At 40.6% G+C, this 20,652-nt stretch overlaps 1 protein-coding gene across 1 annotated transcript; it reads left to right on the top strand.

Annotated features, from left to right (window-relative positions):
• The first annotated feature begins 3,796 nt into the window (after positions 1–3,796).
• Positions 3,797–19,887, top strand: RRAGC (Ras related GTP binding C). The gene is made up of 7 exons (XM_036347472.1): positions 3,797–4,151; positions 5,496–5,699; positions 6,674–6,873; positions 9,401–9,515; positions 10,932–11,074; positions 13,430–13,578; positions 18,393–19,887. Exons 1-7 carry the CDS (start codon positions 3,915–3,917, stop codon positions 18,542–18,544), a joined length of 1,200 nt encoding a protein of 399 aa, XP_036203365.1. The 5' UTR covers positions 3,797–3,914; the 3' UTR covers positions 18,545–19,887.
• The last annotated feature ends 765 nt before the right edge of the window (positions 19,888–20,652 follow it).

Here is a 20,652-nt window from a genome sequence, read left to right as displayed (position 1 = left end):
TGGGAGGGGGAGAGAGAGAGAGAGAGAGAGAGAGAGAGAGAGAGAGAGAGAGAGAGAACACGAGAACATAGATTTGTTGTTCCACTTATTTATGCATTCACTTACAAGTGCCCTGACCAGGGATGGAACATGCAACCTTGGCGTATTGGGATGATGCTCTAACCCAGTGTTAGGCAAACTCATTAGTCAACCGAGCCAAATATCAACAGTACAACAATTGAAATTTCTTTTTAGAGCCAAATTTTTTAAACTTAAACTATATAGGTAGGTACACTGTTATTAACTTAATTAGGGTACTCCTAAGGCTCAGGAAGAGCCACACTCAAGGGGCCAAAGAGCTGCATGTGGCTTTCGAGCTGCAGTTTGCTGACCACTGCTCTAACCAACTGAGCTACCCAGCCAGGGCCTCTGTTTTCTTGATCATTTATTTTCCTTACTGATTGACGTTATTAAGAAGTAGTCCTATTTTGTATATCTTACCCGATTGTTAGAGAACCTAGCTTTATTTTTTGGTCAAAACACACAGAAGATGAAACAATACACTGAAAATTGGCTTAACTAGCAAAAGTCTCAGTACCTGCTAGAAACTGACTAAGCCAATTGTAAGGGAATTTTATTCAGTCATGTTGATAGGAATGTGGCCGTTGGTAGGAATGTGCCTCTTCTAATCACAAGTTTGTTTTTGGATGGGGAGGGGGGTCAGATACTGTTGGAAGAACATTCACTTGAATTGGTTTATCTTCTACCAATGTGAGTGCCTTCTACATGGACAGCAGAGGGTTGAGTGCAGGTGTTATAATGATGAATGACTTGAAATTAGTTCTAAGACAGGTATATAAGCAATTACAGTATGGGTTAGGATGTGCTAAGAATTGTCATCATAATAAAACATGGCCCCATGGGGTTTTGGGAGATTGGCTTCTTTAAGCCGTTGGTATGACAGTCCCCTTGTGGATACAGACAAGTAGAAATTTTTTCTGGCAGCTAACCCTCATTTGCTTTTTTCTCCTGGGACTAGTATTAATACATATGTAAGTCAGGTGGTTGTGTCTTGTGACATCCTTTTGGACAGAATGCCAATTTGTGGGTTGGATAATCACACTTTTTGGTGGAACTGACCTGCTAAACTGCTGTACCAGTCAGTGCTATTGAAGAACTTAGGGTCAGCCTGGCCACTGGAGGTCCTCTTCAACGTTTCTATCAAGGATTTGGATGAAGAGAGTATACAGGAAGAGGCTCCATGGAAGAGAAAAAGCACCCTACCCATTCAGTTCCTGCTATGCTTCAGCTAACTTACCTATACAATGTGGTTTCATATCTTGCTTACCTCACAAGGTGGTCATAAGGATCAAATATAATGGATGAAAAGTACCTTGCAAATGATAAAGGACTACACATGGGTCAGATGGTAGTAATGCAAAATCTGTTAAGTGCCACAAAGTTGGAAGGGCTGATTGGTAGACTTATATTGAAACAAGCTTGAGAATGCTTAACAACTTGGAATACACAAACTTCTGGGCCTAAACCAGGAAGCTGAGCAAGTCTTATATTTAGGTTAATGCAGTCACACAAGTTGAGGCACTAGCATTGCTGACAATGTACTAGTTTCAGTGATTATTAATGGGGGACCACTTGTACTTTATGAATATATTTTTTAAAAACATTTTTATTGCTTTCAGAGAGAGCAGGAGAGAGAGAATCATCAATGACGAGAAAGAATCATTGATTGGCTACCTCCTGCACATCCCACACTGGGGAGGAAGCCTGCACCCCTGACCAGGAATTGAACCGTGACTTCCTGGTTCATAGGTGGACACTCAACCACTGAGCCATGCTGGCCGGGCTTTTTCTTTTTAACATATTTTTATTGATTTCAGAGAGGAAGGAAATGGTGGAGAGAGATAGAAACATCAATGATGAGAGAGAATCATTGATCGCTGCCTCCTGAACGCCCCTACTGGGGACTGAGCCCGCAACCTGAGCATGTGCCCTTGACCGGAATCGAACCTGGGACCCCTCAGTCCGTAGGCCGACTCTCTATCCACTGAGCCAAACCAGTTAGGGCACTGGCTGGACTTTTTATTAATATTTTTAAAAAAATCCATTCTGGAAAGCATTAATAGAAATACTCTCCAGGTGCCAGCTAAACAGTTATTCTGAAAGCTGTATTGGTGGTCAGTATTGCATTGTAGGTGCCAGACATTTGATGGATGTTGACAAGCTCAAATGCATATAAAGGAGAGTGACCAAAAGAGAGAAGGCATTTGAAAATACAAGGCTGTACTAATATAGTAACCATAGCCACATTTGGTATTTAAAATTATAAAATTCAAAATTCAGTTCCTTAGTCACATTAGCAACATTTCAGGTGCTCAATCCACATTGGCTACTATATTGACCAGTACAGATTAGAACAATTCTGTCATCATAGAATGTTCTACTGGGCATCACTGAAGGAATGGTTAAGGAACTGCGTATGTTTAATGTAGAGCAGAGAAAAGAGTTAGTTAATAACAAAGACTGCAAATTAGGGCTGTCATGAAAGAGAAGGCTGGTCCTGTGTTCAATTACAAGTTCCTGGGAGTATGATTTTTTTTTTTTTTTTTTTTGGCCTGAAAAAGAGACTGCTAAAGTTTTACCAAAGTGGAAATGGCTCCGTTTTGAGATAGTGAAAACTCTCTTGAAACTATTGAAGTGTATGCTCTATGTCCATCAGATGCTGTATAGTGGGTTCTCTTTAGGTGAGAGTTGGACTAGATCTCTAAAGATGAGTCCTACCTGTAACCTCTAGATTCAGACATCAAGTCCCAGACCTGCATGAACATGCTTTCCCTTCTTAACTTGGAAGATCAGTACCACCACCACCATCCCCACTGGAAGAGGAAGATCCTCTTTTCTCAAATGTCCAATTCTAACACCTGTCAAGGGTGAAAATTCCTCTAGCCTTCTCGAAACACTTGATAGCATTCATCTTGATTTGCTTTCATTGTGTATTCCTTTGGTCTCTGTGGGGGATGGAATTACTGGAGTAGATTTTCACTAGGTGGGAAGGAGGGGAAATTGAGTCATGTTGAGTTTGAAGGGGCAGCAGTATCCTCTTGTCAGTGATTTGCTGAAGAAAGATGTCCTACCTGCTAGAATTAACTGTATACACACCCGGGACTGCCTTGTTTGAGGTTTGCCCTCAACCTGAATGGCTCCTCCTCCATACCTTTGCATTTCCCAACCAATCCATCCATTCAAGGACCAGCTCAGACAACAGCTTCTTGTAGACTTTCTCACCCTCTCAACTCCCGAGCATTACAGTCTGTCTCTGTGCCCTTCCCACTCGTACCTCGTACCGAGACTACTTACGCTATTCATCTTCGAACTGGAGTGAAGCGGGCAGGGTCAGGGTCGGTTCCAGTTTGGTGTCCCAGGACTTCGCGGACATCAATAAATGTTGGTTTGAGCGAGTACAATTGTACTGGAAGGACAATCAATTCTTCCAAATGCCCAGAAAGCATCTCTCGTTGCGATGGCCTCCGGAGCTCCAAGGAAGTCAGGAGAGCGGTGAGAAACAATGTGCGTGGCTGGGCAGGACCGAGGTGCTGGCTGGGGCGGAGAGCGAAAGGCTCGGCCCGGCGGGGCCACCCTCCTCGTGACTCCTCCTCCCCCTCCTCTGTTCCGAGTCAGGTGATTCCGGGCACGTGACGGGCACCACCTACCCTGCTGCCCCCGAATGGCAGCTCCTGCAGCCAATGAGCGGCTGGCCTCGGAGCGGAGCCAATGAGGGCCGGGATGGGGGCGGGAGCGGGCCGCACGGCGGTGGCGGCTGCCGGGGGCGGCGGCGGCGGCGAATTGGGGAGGCGGCGGCCTGGCTCGGCCTGGCCTGGCCTGGCCTGTCAGGGCGCGGGTGTCGGCGGTCCAGCACCATGTCCCTGCAGTACGGGGCGGAGGAGACGCCCCTTGCCGGCAGTTACGGCGCGGCGGACTCGTTCCCCAAGGACTTCGGCTACGGCGTGGAGGAGGAGGAAGAGGAGGCGGCAGTTGCGGGCGGCGGGGTCGGGGCGGGGGCCGGCGGAGGCTGTGGCCCGGGGGGCGCGGACAGCTCCAAGCCGCGGATTCTGCTCATGGGGCTCCGGCGCAGCGGCAAGTCCTCCATCCAGAAGGTGAGTGGGGCCGCGCCGCGTCCCTCCGCCCCTCCGCCCCTCCCCGGGGACGCGGGTGGCCGCCGCGCGGGAGAGGCCCCCCGGAGAGGGCGGCGGCCGGCGCTGGCCGCAGGGCTGGCCCCCCGCGCGTTTCCTCTGAGAAGCAGAGCCCCGGGCGCGGCCCGCGCGAGGACCCCGACCGGTGAGTCCACGCCCAAGTCTGCGGAGGCCGAGCGGGTCCCCGAAGGCGAAACTGGCCGGCAGGAGGCAGGTGCCCGTGGCACCGCGGGGGACCTCCGCCTCCCGGGAACCAGCCCCTACCCCCCAGTTCCTACTTGGAGAACTTCACGGACTCCCTCCCCTGCCGTGTGTGTGTGTGTGTGTGTGTGTGTGTGTGTGTGTGTGTGTGTGTGTGCGCCGCGCACTCCAGGCGGCCTGGGTCTGCAGGGCTGCCAGGTGAGCCCCAGCGAGCAGCGTCCAAAGGAGTTGCGATGAAGTCACGGCCATTGGTTTGTTCTTTTGCTAATGCAGAAGGCTGTCGTACTGTTAACATCACTGGGGGTGTTATTCCACTTACGTTAGTACTTGCGGCCTGGCGAGTATAGTCGCTGGTGGCATTACCCCTGACTGTGTGGCTGAGAATATTTGCAGACCCTTGTCAGTGCATTTGCTTTCACTTAGGAGGGCCTGTCGGGACCGAAGGGAGGGCTGTGCACTTTTTCGCAAGGGGAATGCAGAGAGGCACGGGTGACCTGGTCCTGAAAGGCCAGATTCCTTCCCCTTTGCCCTTTCCACTCGGTTGCAAAGGTCTGTCCAAAATAAACCTTCCTGTGATAATGTGCAGAGATAATGTTTTCGAAAAGTAGTCATCTTTCCAGTTTACTGGGTTGCTTGCTTTTCACCTACCTCTACAGCAAAATTTGGGTACATTTATTGTAGGTATTTAGCAAACTAATCTTAATCCGTTTCGTATTAATATTACTGACTAAATCTTGGGAGTGACTGTCCATTTTTCTCTTTTAGAAAGTAACTGAGAGAGAGAGGCAAATTAGTTTTGTGTTAGAGTTGCATGGATTGCAATTATTGTGATACTTAACAATTGTCTTTACCATTTCTTTTCTCAGGGGTTTCCCTGTCAATTACTCCTGTATCCCCCATATATCACTTTCCACTTGGTATAATTACTGTCTTTGTTTTGTTTCTTCCACGAGACTGCAAACTCATTTTCCATTTCTGACTATATTGGAGCCTAATGTAGGCATGCCAATAAGTGGATTAGGTTCTTTAAATTATGTTAATTCAGGGTAGATTTTTTAACTTTTGATACAAAGTTGAATAGTCATAAAATTGTTTTTCTTTTAACAGGTGGTGTTTCATAAAATGTCACCCAACGAGACCCTCTTCTTGGAAAGTACCAACAAGATTTATAAAGATGACATTTCTAATAGTTCCTTTGTGAATTTCCAAATATGGGATTTTCCTGGGCAAATGGACTTTTTTGACCCAACTTTTGACTACGAGATGATCTTCAGGGGAACAGGAGCATTGATATATGTCATTGATGCACAGGTAGTTGGGGGAATCATTGTTGATTTATTTTTCTTCTCTGGTGGCAAAAGATGTAGAAACAAGACAGAGTTGTTTATCTTTTTTGTCATGTGCTTCTTGCAGCTTATTTTTTTGCCAGTAGATTCCCTAGCAGTACAAGAGATGCAGCTGTGAAGGTGCTTTGTGAGCAAGCATGGCTTTGTGAGAGTACAGAATAGCAGATGATTAGGAGATGTGGTTTATATCCCTGAGTTCTAGTTCATGAGCAGCTTTCCACTTTTATTTGTTAATAGTAGAAGTTGCTGTACTTCAGTAACTATTACAATAATGATGTCACTCACTGAAAAGATCTCATCAGTGCCCATAATATAAGAATATGGAACTGAGTAAATATTAAAGTGAATAGTGTCCTTAATTGTCTAAATTGAGTTTAGCTTAACAAGCATTTATTAAGGGCCTAGCAAGTGGCAGGCCCTCAGATAAAAAATGGGACACGTCTTAAGAAGCTTCCTTTTTATACGAGTGCATTAGTTAGGAGTGCTTTCTGAGTGACAGGCTCTGGAATGGGTGCTTTCACAGAGCTGATCCAATGTAATTTATCTTTTACAAACTCTGAGGAATGTACTGTAGTTCCAGTTTTATGGATGAGTAAACTGAGATCACAGTCTTAAGCAACCTGCTTAAAGTCATACATCTAATAATGGCAGAGCTGGGATTACTTCAAAAAGTCTATTGGGAAGAAATGTCCATTTCCCTTTTTCTTTCCTTATATTATCAGTATCAAAAATTACAACATTTACTTGGTAATTGAATTTTTTAATCTTAGATTAAAGATCTGTTGAGTGGTGAAAGTTAATGTATTTGTTTGAGTATGAATAGTTAGGGTAATATATTTTCTGTGGTTGGGGAAAGAGGTGTTTTGAGGCTTTCTTAACTCATTACTTGACTTTGATAAGATTACTTTTAAAAAAAACTATTTTTTTTCTGACTTACAGGATGACTACATGGAGGCTTTAACAAGACTTCACATTACTGTTTCTAAAGCCTACAAAGTTAATCCAGACATGAATTTTGAGGTTTTTATTCACAAAGTTGATGGTCTGTCTGATGATCACAAAATAGAAACACAGAGGGACATTCATCAAAGGGCCAATGATGACCTTGCAGATGCTGGGCTAGAAAAACTCCACCTTAGGTAACAACAACATGTGTGTTTGATATGAGCCCTGAAAAATGTGTCAATGTATTCCCATCTCTGTCATTACAAACACAAAGCTTTCTGTTACCAGTATATCCTTCCCAATTCTGTAATGTTTTTGATCTCTTCTTTGTTGAATTCAAGCAGTTTTGGGAACCTGATGTTATTGAGGAGGTACTTTCCCTCTTTTTTTTTTGTATTTTCCTGGAGGTTGAAGTCATGTGAAGTCTTTCTGTTGGTGCTTTTACAGATTCATCCCAAGAGACTGGAATCAGGCTTTTTCCTCATGGCATAAAACTGTTTTGGGACTTCCCCCTCTTGGTTTCATCTTTTCTTTTTTTTTCTTACCTCAGTTCAAGGACTCTCTGTCACATTTGCTGTAGATCCCTGTAGCTTGAATTTTTACAGTATTTTTCTTAGTAGAAGAGCCTTTTATACATTCAAGTGATGACTTTAATGTATCTTGTTTATATTTTTTTAAACACTGTATGCTTTTATGAAACTCTAAAGTTTGGGTTAGGTGGGTTTATCCTATAAATCTGCTTAGGGCTTCAATTAAGTTTGAAGAACTGATTCATAATTAAAGACCATTAAGAAATTATTAACATATTTTTGTGTGCTATAGGTAGGAATGAGTAATAGAAAGTTCCCAAGAAAATGTCCTCTCGATGATATAAACAGCTACTGTTATAAACAGCTTAAACGGGAAGCAGGGGAGAAATTCATGTGTCGCTATTTCCTTATCCTTGGTCTGTTACAATGACTTCCTTATAGGCTCAAGCCACCCCCATCCTGAAATACTCACTAGGGCCTCAGACTCCAAGGTCTTTCAGTTGTTCTTCTAGAAAATCTTACAGAAAACTCTCATTGAGCTCTAGTTTACCTAGATTAAAAATTTTTAATGTTTGTAAGTAATTTATGTATTAAAAATAATCAACAGTATTTGTAAGAGAAAGTGGCAGTGTCTCCCCAATCATTTTTTGGGAATCCACTATTAGTGGATTTTAAGCCATGATTGTCCTGTGTTCCCCAATGCCCATAGGAATCCTAATCCTCTACACCAGTGGTTCTCAACCTTGGCTGCACATTAGAATCCCCTGGGAATCACAAAAAGATTCCCAGGGGATTCTAATGTGCAGCCAAGGTTGAGAACCATTGCTCTACACCATGGCTGTGTCCCTTCCCAGGGCATCCCATCCCAGTGGTGCATACTGTCCCTTTCCCTGGTGCGTTATAGGGCTCTAGGCCTTGTTAACCTCAGGATTCTGCATCAAGCTTTTAATAACTACTAGCAGGCCTGTGGATGAGGCACCATTTGATTTCTGGTTTCCAGAAACATGGCATTCGAAAATGCCCTGTTCTCTCTGTCCCTGCCCACCTCCAAGCCTCACTGCCCCTGCACACCTTCTCACATTGCTAATCTTTTTGACTAAAGGAAACACTAAAATATTCCTGTGTCTTCAGTGCCTTTAGGGGGTCATCTTGGCCTCACCTATTCCTTTGCTCTCACGTCAAGAGTAGAGCCCTATCTTGTTAAGCTCTTAGGTCAGCTCCTTGAAAGTATCTTTAAATTACCTGTAACATATGATACACTCAGTTCTGTGTTTCTGACTTTGCAGTATGTACTTATAAATGTGTCATAGATACAACTACATAATGAAGATTATACTCACTGGGTGAAAAAGCAGGTAGGATTTTTCATCCTGTTTAAATTGTTAAAGGCATCTCTCTCTCTCTCATTCTCAAATACGTGTTTCACTAAATATATAGATGTTACTTCTCTACCTTACATCCTTTTAGGCTTCCCCTCTCTGTGAGGCCCCAGCTGCCATCCTTCCTAATAAGTTATTTACATACATCCTAAGCATCAGTTGTATCTTTTATTTATTCAAATATTATGAGCACTGTTTAGGGTAGTGGGCTTGCAGCTACAAAGAAGACTGACTGACAATCTCTGTCCTCATGGAGCTTACATTCTAATGAATGAGACAGATCAAAAGCACTTATAAATAAATGTAGAGTGTAATTTTAAGTTCTTGTCAGTGCTATGAAGAAAAATTAGGGAAAGCGATGGTACAGAGGTACTATTTTAGGTAGAAGGATCAGGAAAGAACTTTCTGAGGAGGTGACATTTTGGTAGAGTCCTGAATTACATACTTATTTGCTAAATGTCACCTATCTCCTCTAAGCTTTCTTTTGATTTTTGTCAGTAATAAGCTTAAGAAACTAAGCTTTTTGGATCAAATTGCAAGGGCTTAGGTGAATATTCAAGTTTCTGCATCTGAAAATGCTTTCCTGGGTAGTACCTCAAATGCCTTTTGTATAAATGCAATAGAAGGGATGGATAGCTACAAACCAGGTGGGGACACTGCATTTGTCATCTTGAACTATGGGAATGGTAGGCAAGATAAAAAGCTTTTAATTTACTGAAATAAAATGTTAAGAAACTTAAAATTTTGTGTATTATGATCATTGTCACCAAACTTGAAATTTTTCAAATTAATCAAACTGTATTGTTTTTCAGCTTTTATTTGACTAGTATCTATGACCATTCAATATTTGAAGCCTTTAGTAAGGTGGTACAGAAACTCATTCCACAACTGCCGACCTTGGAAAACCTATTAAATATTTTTATATCAGTAAGTGAGCTATTTAATTCACTATAGTTTTGATTTCATTTTCATTGAACATATTTGTATTATCAAATTCTCCAAAAATGGCTTGAATTGAGTTGAAAGACTAACGACGCACTTAACAGATAACATAAATAAAAACATTAAAAAAGGCTTGAGTTATTTTCTGAATTCTTTCCTTAGGACTTACCCTTTTTATCTTAAAATGAATTGATGAAAAATTTCCTCATGCTTTTTATTTATTTATTTATTTATTTAAAGAATATATTTTATTGATTTTTTTACAGAGAGGAAGGGAGAGGGATAGAGAGTTAGAAACATTGATGAGAGAGAAACATCGATCAGCTGCCTCCTGCGCACCTCCTACTGGAGATGTGCCCGCAACCAAGGTACATGCCCTTGACCGGAATCGAACCTGGGACCTTTCAGTCCGCAGGCCGATGCTCTATCCACTGAGCCAAACCGGTTAGGGCTCCTCATGCTTTTTAAATGAAAAAATATCTTCATGATGTCTGTTTCCTGAAACAAGTAACTGGAAAAGCAATTGGAAAAGACTGGGTTTTGGGAATTTGGCTTAGTTTATTTCTCTGCATTAATGGAGGTCACATTGAAAAATTGATCTTTTCATTTACTTGCTAACCTTAGTATCATTTTACATTCATGCATTTTGAGGAATTCAGCTTAATTAAGGGGGTGGATATAGAAGAGGGTCTTAATATGAGGTGACAGGAGGAAAATTTGACTTTGGGTGGTGGGCACATGGTACAATATACAGATCTTGTAACAGACAATCACTCATGAAACCTATATATTCATGTTGACTAATGTCACTCCAGTCAATTTAGTAAGTAAAAAATAAAGATATCCCTCCAATAAATTTAGTAATCTTCATTATATTTTCTAAGCATTACTTTGAAGGACTTAGTGTGTAGTGATCTCGAGTTCTTTTGGGCTTTTGGGTTATGCTAGATGTTGACATCTAATATAACTAATATTTTATGATTTGCTAATGGTCATATAAAATCCTCTGGTGTCCGGGTCATTCAGATCAGATACTGATTATTGTAACAAGAAAAGGTTACTGAAAATGTAGCATGGCTTGATTTTTGGAGGATTTCTTTGTTTTGTTAATTTTATTTATGATGTCTTAGAAAATCATTCAAGTGAAAAGGAGAGAGAAAAAACAAACTTGACTGACTGATGATGCAATTATGTCAGTAAATCAGCAGAGAAATAAGTTCACTTTTATTCTTTGGCTAACAGAAGTGTCACTTTCCCCAGTACTATTTGGTTATTTTGGAATTGGGTTGTGTCATTAAAAATGTCCTTGGATGTTCATCAATAATTCAAGATCTTTGATAAGTTGCAAATTGTAATTCTTAAAAAAAAAACTGAACACTTCCTCCATTTTGTTTTTCCAAGAATTCAGGTATTGAAAAAGCTTTTCTCTTTGATGTTGTCAGCAAAATCTACATTGCAACAGACAGTTCTCCTGTGGATATGCAGTCTTATGAACTTTGCTGTGACATGATTGATGTTGTAATTGATGTGTCTTGTATATATGGGTAAGTTATGTACGTATTTCTGTAAGATCTCCGGTGGAAAACTACTAGTTTGATTTTTCAGAGGGATTAATTGCTGAGGCCTCCAGCAAGTACTGTCTGAAGTAGACTCGTTCTGACCATAGTACTTCAACTTGGAGCATGATTTCTCTGTAGGTGGGCTGCTGGGTTTTACTCCTTCAGCGAGAATGAACAAGAATGGTTGAAAAAGTGTGACTAGGGCCAGACTTTCTCCTGTCATTATTTGAGGGGGTTTGCACTTCGTCTTCTCATTTAGGGAACTTAGCTAGATAAAAACACGAGGTTAATTTATTTAAGACATCTTGAGTAACAGAGTGAGTACTGTTCCTAACTTAACTGGAGGCTTTGTGGAATGAGGGTCCTTAAGGAGTTGGAATTTTGGATGTTAGAAGGATTTATACGTATAAAATTTTGACCTATATGAGTTTCCAAAGTAAATCTCTAAATTACAAACTCTCCCTTTATGTAAATTCACCAAACTATACAGAAATTTATAAAAGCCAGTAAAGGTGTGATTTTGTACATTATCCCAGAGGGATGAGTGAAAACTGGCGAATTACTGGTATTTTAAAAGCCCAAAACCTGTGTTGCCTTTGATAGCCCTGATTCCCTAATACAGTGATTTTCACCAGGTGTGCTGTGGCAGACACACAGATGGCTGCAAGAATTTTTATTTTATTTAAAAAAATATATTTTTATGATTTCAGAGAGGAATGGAGGGGGAGAAAGAGATAGAAACATCAATGATGAGAGAATCATTGATCAGCTGCCTACTGCATGGCCCCTACTAGGGATCGAGCCTGCAACCTGGACATGTGCCCTTGACCAGAAATCGAACTGTGACTTTTTGGTTCATAGGTTGACACTCAGCCATTGTGCTACGCTGGCCAGGTTGCAAAAAACTTTAAAACATGTAATACCTGATGGTTTAGTCAGGGCACTCACCTCTTTTCCCTCCGATTGTCAAGTAAAAAAAAAAAAGGACAACAGCCAGCACAACAACAGCCATCCGGTGTGAATGAATCAAAGTTACGCCTTTTTTAAAATTGTCAGATTGTCAAAAAATATAATACATTTTTAGGTGTACTGCAGAATTTTAGTAATTAGTTTCTGTGTGACATGAAAAAGTTTGAAAATCACTGCCTTAATATGTTAACACCAGCACTTCCAACCCACTTTCTGATGTTATAACATTGCCTTTGCTTTCTGATACCTATGTCCTTTATCTGTTGGTCTCTGCTCCATCTAAACTCCTCTTTCATTTCTCTGTTCCTACCCTTGACCTTGGTCTTTCTGCCTAATTTGTCAGTGTCTTTCTCCAACTACCTCCGAGTAGGAAAATGCATTTGTCTCACCTGTTCTTGTCTATTCTTGTCTTCCATTTCTACTTATCACTTTTGTGATTACATGCTCTCCTTTGTTTTGATTCTTTCCATAATGAAGTGAGATGTCTGTTTATATTATTCAGTAAAGTTTCATGTTTCCATTTCTAATTTTAAAAAGTGGATGAATTACCCCTGGCTGCTGTGCCTCGGTTGGGTATTGTCCCGTGCACCAAAAGGTTGCCAGTATGATTCCTGGTCAGGGCACATGCCCAGTTGTGGGCTTAATCCCTGGAAGGGGGCATGCAGGAGACAGCAGTTTGATGTTTTGCTATCACATCGATGTTTCTCTTTCCCTCTCCCTTTCTAAAAATCAGCAAAAAATAAAAAAATTAATAGAACATTTGTTTTTTCTTTAAAACAAATCTAAACTTTGTAAGCCAAATTTTTATCTCATTAACACAATGTATGCATGCACTTTGGTGTGCTTTATTATAGTTTAATTTGCTTTCTTACTTGACTATTAATTTACATTTTTTGAAGGGGGACTTCATATAACAATTCTAGAATGTCAATTCTAATTTAATAAATGAAAGCTTTCAGAACCTGTAAGACTCACTTTATAGGCATCAGGATTCCTCAGTATCTTTGATAGACTATTTTAGTTTTTTTCCTTACTCTTTTTTCACTAATGGCAGTTTTTGTATTTTGGTCCTTCTTTATTTGCAGACTCTGTCAGTACAGATTAGCGTGAGGGAAAATTTACCTAAATGGCTGTATTCCATGCATTTTAGGTAAACAAGATGAAGGTGTGAATGCATGGGATGCTGCATCAAGGTCTGGGAACCCTATACACCTAAACGAGAACTTCTGTGCCAATATATTTAAGCCCGTATTCTTCTTTCTCAAAACACATTTGGGAAACTGGGTGGAAAGACATGTCATTGTGCAAATGAAATGTGACAAAATACTTCGTTGGGAACCCTGTAATGAATAATACTTTCTTTTAAAACAGGTTAAAGGAAGATGGCAGTGGAAGTGCTTATGACAAAGAATCTATGGCAATTATCAAGCTGAATAACACAACTGTCCTTTATTTAAAGGAAGTGACTAAATTTTTGGCACTGGTTTGCATTCTTAGGGAAGAAAGTTTTGAACGAAAAGGTAATGGCATTTTAAAAATGCTGTTTTTATGTTAAGTCCTCTTGTTATAATTTCTTAGGTTCTTGAAAATGAGAAAATAATACTGCAGTGTTAGAACTGTGATTTTTAACTGGTGTGCCGCAAGGATTTTTAAAACACGCAGTATTGACTACTTAGGGCACTGACCTCTTTCCCCTTAGATTGTCAGATAAAAAAAGTGACAACTGGTAACAGTAGCTGTCTTGTGTGAATGAATCAAAATTATACCTATACTAGAGGCCTGATGCACGAAATTCGTGCAAGGGACTTGGCTCTCGCAGCCATGGCAGCTTGCCTCAGCCCTCACAGCCATGGCTTTGTCTGGAAGGTCGCCTGGAAGGACATCCTGAAGGTCATTCGGCTATCCGGTCTAATTAGCATATTATGCTTTTATTATATTTTTTCAGATAGGGGAAAAATATTTTTTGGTGTGCTGCAGAATTTTAGTAACTAGTTTATGTGTGCTATGAGATGAAAAAGGTTGAAAATGACTGTGTTAGATGATTAAAAGCTCAAACTACTTTTCTCCCTTCCCTTCCATATTTAGTCAGACTTACTCCTTCCTTCGTTTGATCTGCTGTATTAAATCAAGTTCTTTACTCCAGTCTCTTATTGCAGATCTTTTCATTACCCAGCTGCCTGCCATTTGGCTTCTTCCTGAGCTAGGTTACCAGGTTACCTCCTTGCTGCCAGTGGCCTTTTCTCATTCTGTGGCTTCTTCAGCCTTCTGAAGCCTCTCCAACCTTGAAGCTTTTTTCTCTCTTGGCTTCCCTAAGCCTAACCCCTATGGATTGTTTTATGTGTTTGTTTCTCTGATTGTTTTCCTTTTTCTAGGTGCTGAGTGTTCCTCAGCATCAAGTCTTTCTGCTTGCTTCTCTTATTCTCCAGGTCGGCTCATCCAAGCCATGGCTTCAGATAATCTTCTTTATGTGGTTGGTTGGAAAATTCACATCTGCAGCTCTGACTTGGGCCACATTCCTGTCCCATGTTTGGAGCTGCTATTAGTAAGACGTCTACATTTAATTGAATATTTGACTATTATCTTACCCAGGTGTCAAAAACTGTTGAAGGCCTTTGTTTCATGGCCTTCCTGGCACCCTACTTCTGTTACTAGTTTTGACATTTTTTTGGTGTCCAAACTTAGCTATCTTGTTGTGTGGTGGCATGGCTGAAGGGGCTCTTGCAGATAGAGGGCATTCATTGTTCTCTTTTTCCCCATTCTTTTCCTGTATGGCTTACATTGAATTTTCACCAAATCTTATCATTTGTTTCTTGGAACTGTTTCTTGGATTTTCTTTTTTATTTTTTAAAATATATTTTTATTGATTTCAGAGAGGAAGGGAGAGGGAGATAGAATCATTGATAGGCTGCCTCCTGCACGCCCCCCACTGGGGTTCAAACCCGAAACCTGGACATGTGCCCTTGACAAGAATTGAACCTGGGACCCTTCAGCTCACAGGCTGATGCTATCCACTGAGCCAAACTGGCTAGGGCGGTTTTCTTTTTCTTTCCACTGTCATAGGACCTCATCCCTCTAGGCTTATGGTGCTGCAGCAGCTTTGTACTTGAGATTATGCATTCAGCATATACCGGGGTGGGCAAAAGTAGGTTTAGAGTTGTGAGTACATGAAAAGAGTTGTATTCTTGTGTTATTATTAGTTGTATTATTTTTATATGAATAACCATAAACCTACCTTTGCCCATCTCTGGATATATATAGAAGGCTTGTATGTATCATCTTTTATTCCAAAGGAAGACTAGAATTCAGAAAATTACGTATGTTATTACTTATGGATCTACAATAGCTCTCCATTATTCACTGCAACAAGTCCCTGCTCTTCTCCCTGAGATCTTAATGTTAATTAATATTAAATGATTACTATTCTTTCATTAATGTTAATAATAATGAATTATTTCAGATATGTGTAACTTTTTGGATAAAATAAAAATGTTTATATTTCTTTGAGCTTAAGAAGTAACACATGGCCGAAACCGGTTTGGCTCAGTGGATAGAGCGTCGGCCTGCGGACTCAAGGGTCCCAGGTTCGATTCCGGTCAAGGGCATGTACCTGGGTTGCGGGCACATCCCCAGTGGGAGATGTGCAGGAGGCAGCTGATCGATGTTTCTCTCTCATCGATGTTTCTAACTCTCTATCTCTCTCCCTTCCTCTCTGTAAAAAATCAATAAAATATATTAAAAAAAAAAAAAGAAGTAACACATGACAAATACATGTATGCCCTTTGTGTCTTCTGTGTTATTTCTCAATTGAAAACCCCTCCTTTGCACTTGTAGTGTTTTATTTTTCCCCATGCATGATTTATTCATTTACTTCACATCTATCTATAAAGTATAGAGTATAAATGATCTAAAAATGTAAATAGTGTTTTCTGCAAAATTGTTTTTGAGATTTATCCATATTGATAACATATAGCTCTATCTAGTTCATTCATTTTTTAAAAATATTTTTATTGATTTTAGAGGAAGGGAGAAGGATATATAGAGAGAAACATCAATGATGAGAGAGAAACATCATTGATCGGCTGCTTCCTGTACTCCCTACCAGGGATCGAACCTGCAACCCAGGCATGTGCACTGGCAGGGAATCCAACCGTGACCTCCTGGATCACTCAACCACTGAGCCATGACGGTTGGGCCAGAACATCATTTTTAAAAAGACATTGCTCTCCAAAGTGGTTTTACCATTTTCACGCCTGTTAGCATTGTGTGGTAGTTCTTGTCACTTTATGTCCGTGGTAATACTTGATGTTGTTAAGACTGTTTAGTCACTATCAGTCAGGTAAGTGAAATAACATCTCATTTGGCTCTAATTTTTACTTCTTTTACTAGTTAGGGCAAGCAATTAATTACCTTTTTATGCCTGATCAGGTTTCTTCTTTGGTGATTTACCTCTTCTTATTCTTTTGCTTTTTTGTACTGATCTTTTTTGTACTCTATCTTTTTTGTACTTCTTAGGATTTCTTTATTTTTCTCCATTCTGTTTAAAATTTTTTTAAATTCTTGATTATGGAAATTTTCAGATGTACGCAAAAGTAGACCAGCACAATGACTCTTCATGTACCCATTTCCCTGCTTCAGTAATCATCAACATAGGGTCACTCTTGTTTTCTGTATGTCCTTTTCCCAATGAAATTTTTTTTTACTCTTTTGTTGTGAAAACTGTCAAACATATTTAAAAAAGTAGAGAAAATCATGTAATGAACCATTTTTAATCTGTCACCCAGATTCAACATTACCAAAATTAAAGCCAATCTTATTTCATCTCTATACTTCTTTTTCTACTAGATTATTTTGAAGCAGATACCTGACATCAAATCATTTGTCTGTATAGATTTCAGCAGATATCTCTAAGAGGTAGTATTCTTTTTCAAACGTTAGCAGTATTACCATTAATACAGGTAAACAATAATGATTTCATAATATCAAATATCAGGTCAGTGTTCAACATTCCACAACTGTTAATTTTATTTTACCATTTGCATAGAAGTAAATTTTAATGTAGTTGAACTTATCAAAACTTTTATAGTTTTTTCCTATGTCGGAAGGACCTTTGTAATTTGGTTCTAACCTACTTATTTAGACTTGATTCTCAGTACTTTCTACCAAGAATTCTCTGCCCCTTTCTCCAGTCAGACTCGTTTCTGTCCCATCTTTCGCCTGTGCTGTGTACTGATTGCCAGCTTCCTGCTGTTGTCTTATAATTTTGCTCCTCTTTCCTGCCTGATGAAATCTTACTGGTTTCCCCAAAGTGCTGCTTCATCTCTGAAGTTTCATTGACTGCTTTTGCCCTGCACTTCGCTTTCCCTCCTTTGGACTTCTTTATCGTTTGCAGTCACTGTGACACCAGATGGTTTTGATTTGTTTGTTGTGTGTCATCTTTGTGTCCCAGTGTCCTTGAGGGCATCATTTCTTTTCTTTCTGCTCTGCCTTCTTAGCACTGTTTTCTGTTCTCAAGGTCACTTCATGGTTTGGAATGGCTCCAGGAGCTTTGGCCATTTTACCCATATTCCAGTCACTAAGGAGGACCAGGGGTGAGGAAAGAATACAGCCTCTTCCTTTTTTAAAGGAGCCGTCACTGAGGTCCACACACTTACACTTACCTCAGTGGCCAGAATTGGTCATGTGGCCATACATAACGGCGAGGAGGCCTGCGGAGTGTAACGTTTCAGCTGAGCACCAGTATGCTTGTGCAGAATTGGGGTTCTGTTTCTGAGGTAAAAGGAGGAGAGTGGATAGTTAGTGGGCAGCTAGCCATTTCTTTCATAAAATAGAACTGTTTGGTTGATCAAAATTTTACTTGTAAGCCAGTTCATGAAACATGAAGAAGGAGCTGCTTTGCCTGAGGTGGGGTACAGGCTGCCTGAGGCTCTGCTGGGGGCCTCTGGTACCTCCCAGACCCCAGGGCTCTACTGAACAGTTTGCCAGCGATTATTCTAGCTGTTTCCTTCAGTCTTCATTAGCTGCCCCAAAGATGTGTAAAAGGAAAAGCTTGATAATTAAAAAGTATTTTATTTTCATTTTATTGTAAATTTTCTTAGCAAATTTACCTTCCTCACTCCTTTTTTTTTTTTTACCTGTTTATTCCCAGGCCCCAGAGGTAACCAATGTTAACAATATGGGCATATGCTTTATTTATTTTCAGTGTAGGGAATTCCTCAGCTGGATGTATGTTTTTCAATAAATATCAATTTATTTTTTTTCTGTCACCAAATGTTTCTTAGTAGATAATTTCACAGTTGACATTCAGGAGGACTGATCTTCTTTTTTCTCCTTGCAGGTTTAATAGACTACAACTTCCATTGTTTCCGAAAAGCTATTCATGAGGTTTTTGAGGTGGGTGTGACTTCTCACAGGGGCTGTGGTCACCAGACCAGTGTCCCCAGCCTGAAAGCATTGGCACACAATGGCACGCCTCGAAATGCCATCTAGCCTGAATTCCAGTTGTCGGGGCTCTGTGCCAGCTTACTCTTCACTCCAGGGTCAGATGCCACGTGCTGCAGGACATGGGAGTTGCCACTTGTGGGAATCTGGTGCCTGTCCCACCAGAGACGAGGGGCAGAGTTTCTCATTTGGATGAAAACCCCTTCAACCAGTGGTCTACAACCGAATCTACTATTTCTTCTTTTTCAAAAATGACAAAAAAGAATTCTAGAGGCCACAGAAGTCAAGTGTGTGTTTCTCTTCTTTGGGGTCCTACTTTAAGTAGTTGGGATATTTTGGACCTGGAGACAACACCGCTTACCCATCCTTTCCATGGAATGTTGCCACCATTTACCAGTTGAAAATAATAGAACTGAGTTTTTATATGTTCCACTTAGGTTTTCAGTTGAGTAGTCTCTAAAATGCTGCCTTGCTTAAGTTCTAACACTGCCTCTCAGACTTCAGTTTTGGACATTGCATACCTAAGACCTTTTAAGTGCATTTGCCTGCTAACTCAGAAGACTTGTGGTCTCACTGCAGCAAAGGACATTCCTGTATTTGTTACTGAAGAAATGAGAACATTTTATGTTGCATCAGATCAAGGGCAAGGTTCAGCAGTGGAAGCACCGAGGAAAAAATTTTAAAACAGAAGAAAATTTTTGCAATGGTGATTTGGGTACCAGATATCTGGGTTCTTTTCTCCTGCATATGATAAATGATCATGATCAGTGTAACAAAGGGAATTTTAAAAATATTGTTTTCCCCACAATCTCCTTCTAGGGGAGGAACTCATTATGTCATTGAAATATTTAACTCATTTTTCTTTAAACTCGATACCAGCAGCTACATACCTTTTATTCTATGCTATCTAGATTCTTTAAGTACAGCTGTTTTGTTGACCATGAATGACCCTAAGGCACTGGTCCCCTGGGAGTTGGAGAGAGCACATGTGTTGTTAAACACTCTTCGTCTTCAGTATTCTGACACCAAGTGTCACCTGTGGTACTTCCTTCACCTAGCATATTAATTCATAATTTTTTCTTCTTGTTGTTGGTTGATACCCTTTTTGTTGATTTAAACTTACACATTATTTTTACTTCACATGCCCAGTAGTCATTTATTCCAAAGCCACTGGACCACTTGAGTACATAAGTGCCACTGTTGAATGAAATGTGTATATTCAGGTCTGTAAACCTAACAGTGCAACTTGGAGTGCTTCCTGCAGATGACTCTGACTGCTGAATATTTACATGGACCATGGTGATATCCAAAAGAAAAGTGCTTTTATATTTATAGATTATTTCATTGAACTATATATAAAATGGGTATCAATAAATGTATTTACACCAAAATCAGTTTTTTTTATTTGCCTAAGATATGAGAGGATGGGGTGATAGAACATTGGGTTGTCCCACTCTGTCACCTTATCATCCATTTTCTTTCCTTTGCTGCCTCATGGTTAACATGCCTATGTTTCAGGACTGCAAGTTTTTTTTTGTTTTTTTTTTTTAAAATATATTTTATTGGTTTTTTACAGAGAGGAAGGGAGAGGGATAGAGAGCTAGAAACATCGATCAGCTGCCTCCTGCACACTCCCCACTGGGGATGGCCCGCAACCAAGGCACATGCCCCTGACCGGAATCGAACCCGGGAACCTTCAGTCCGCAGGCCGACGCTCTATCCACTGAGCCAAACCAGTCAGGGCAGGACTGCAAGTTCTGTCCTGATGCAGGAATTTCATATCTTGTGGCCAGATATCTCTCCTGGGCTGTTTATGCTTAGGATAGGAGATCTTGGCCCAGGTAAAAATGGTTTTTTGGTTGTGGTGTTTCATACCAACTGATCTCATGATGGGGAATATCTAGGGCCTGGCATAATTGATGTATTAAATCCAAGCTAGGATGGAGAGGAATTAAGCCGAACACCATATAAAAATGTGTGCTGCCCTAGCTGGTTTTTCTCAGTGGTTAGAGCATCAGTCTGCGGACTGGAGGGTCTTGGGTTCGATTCCAGTCAAGGACACGTACCTCGGTTGCAGGCTCAATCTCCAGCCCTGGTTGGTGTGTGCCAGAGGCAACCAATCGATGTGTCTCTTTCATATCAATGTTTCTGTCTCT

This window comes from Myotis myotis, unplaced genomic scaffold, assembly GCF_014108235.1.
Source record: "Myotis myotis isolate mMyoMyo1 unplaced genomic scaffold, mMyoMyo1.p scaffold_m19_p_2, whole genome shotgun sequence".
NCBI classification, from domain to species: domain Eukaryota; kingdom Metazoa; phylum Chordata; class Mammalia; order Chiroptera; family Vespertilionidae; genus Myotis; species Myotis myotis.
The sequence above is the reverse complement of the archived record's forward strand: the minus strand, read 5'-3'. Positions and strand labels throughout refer to the sequence as shown.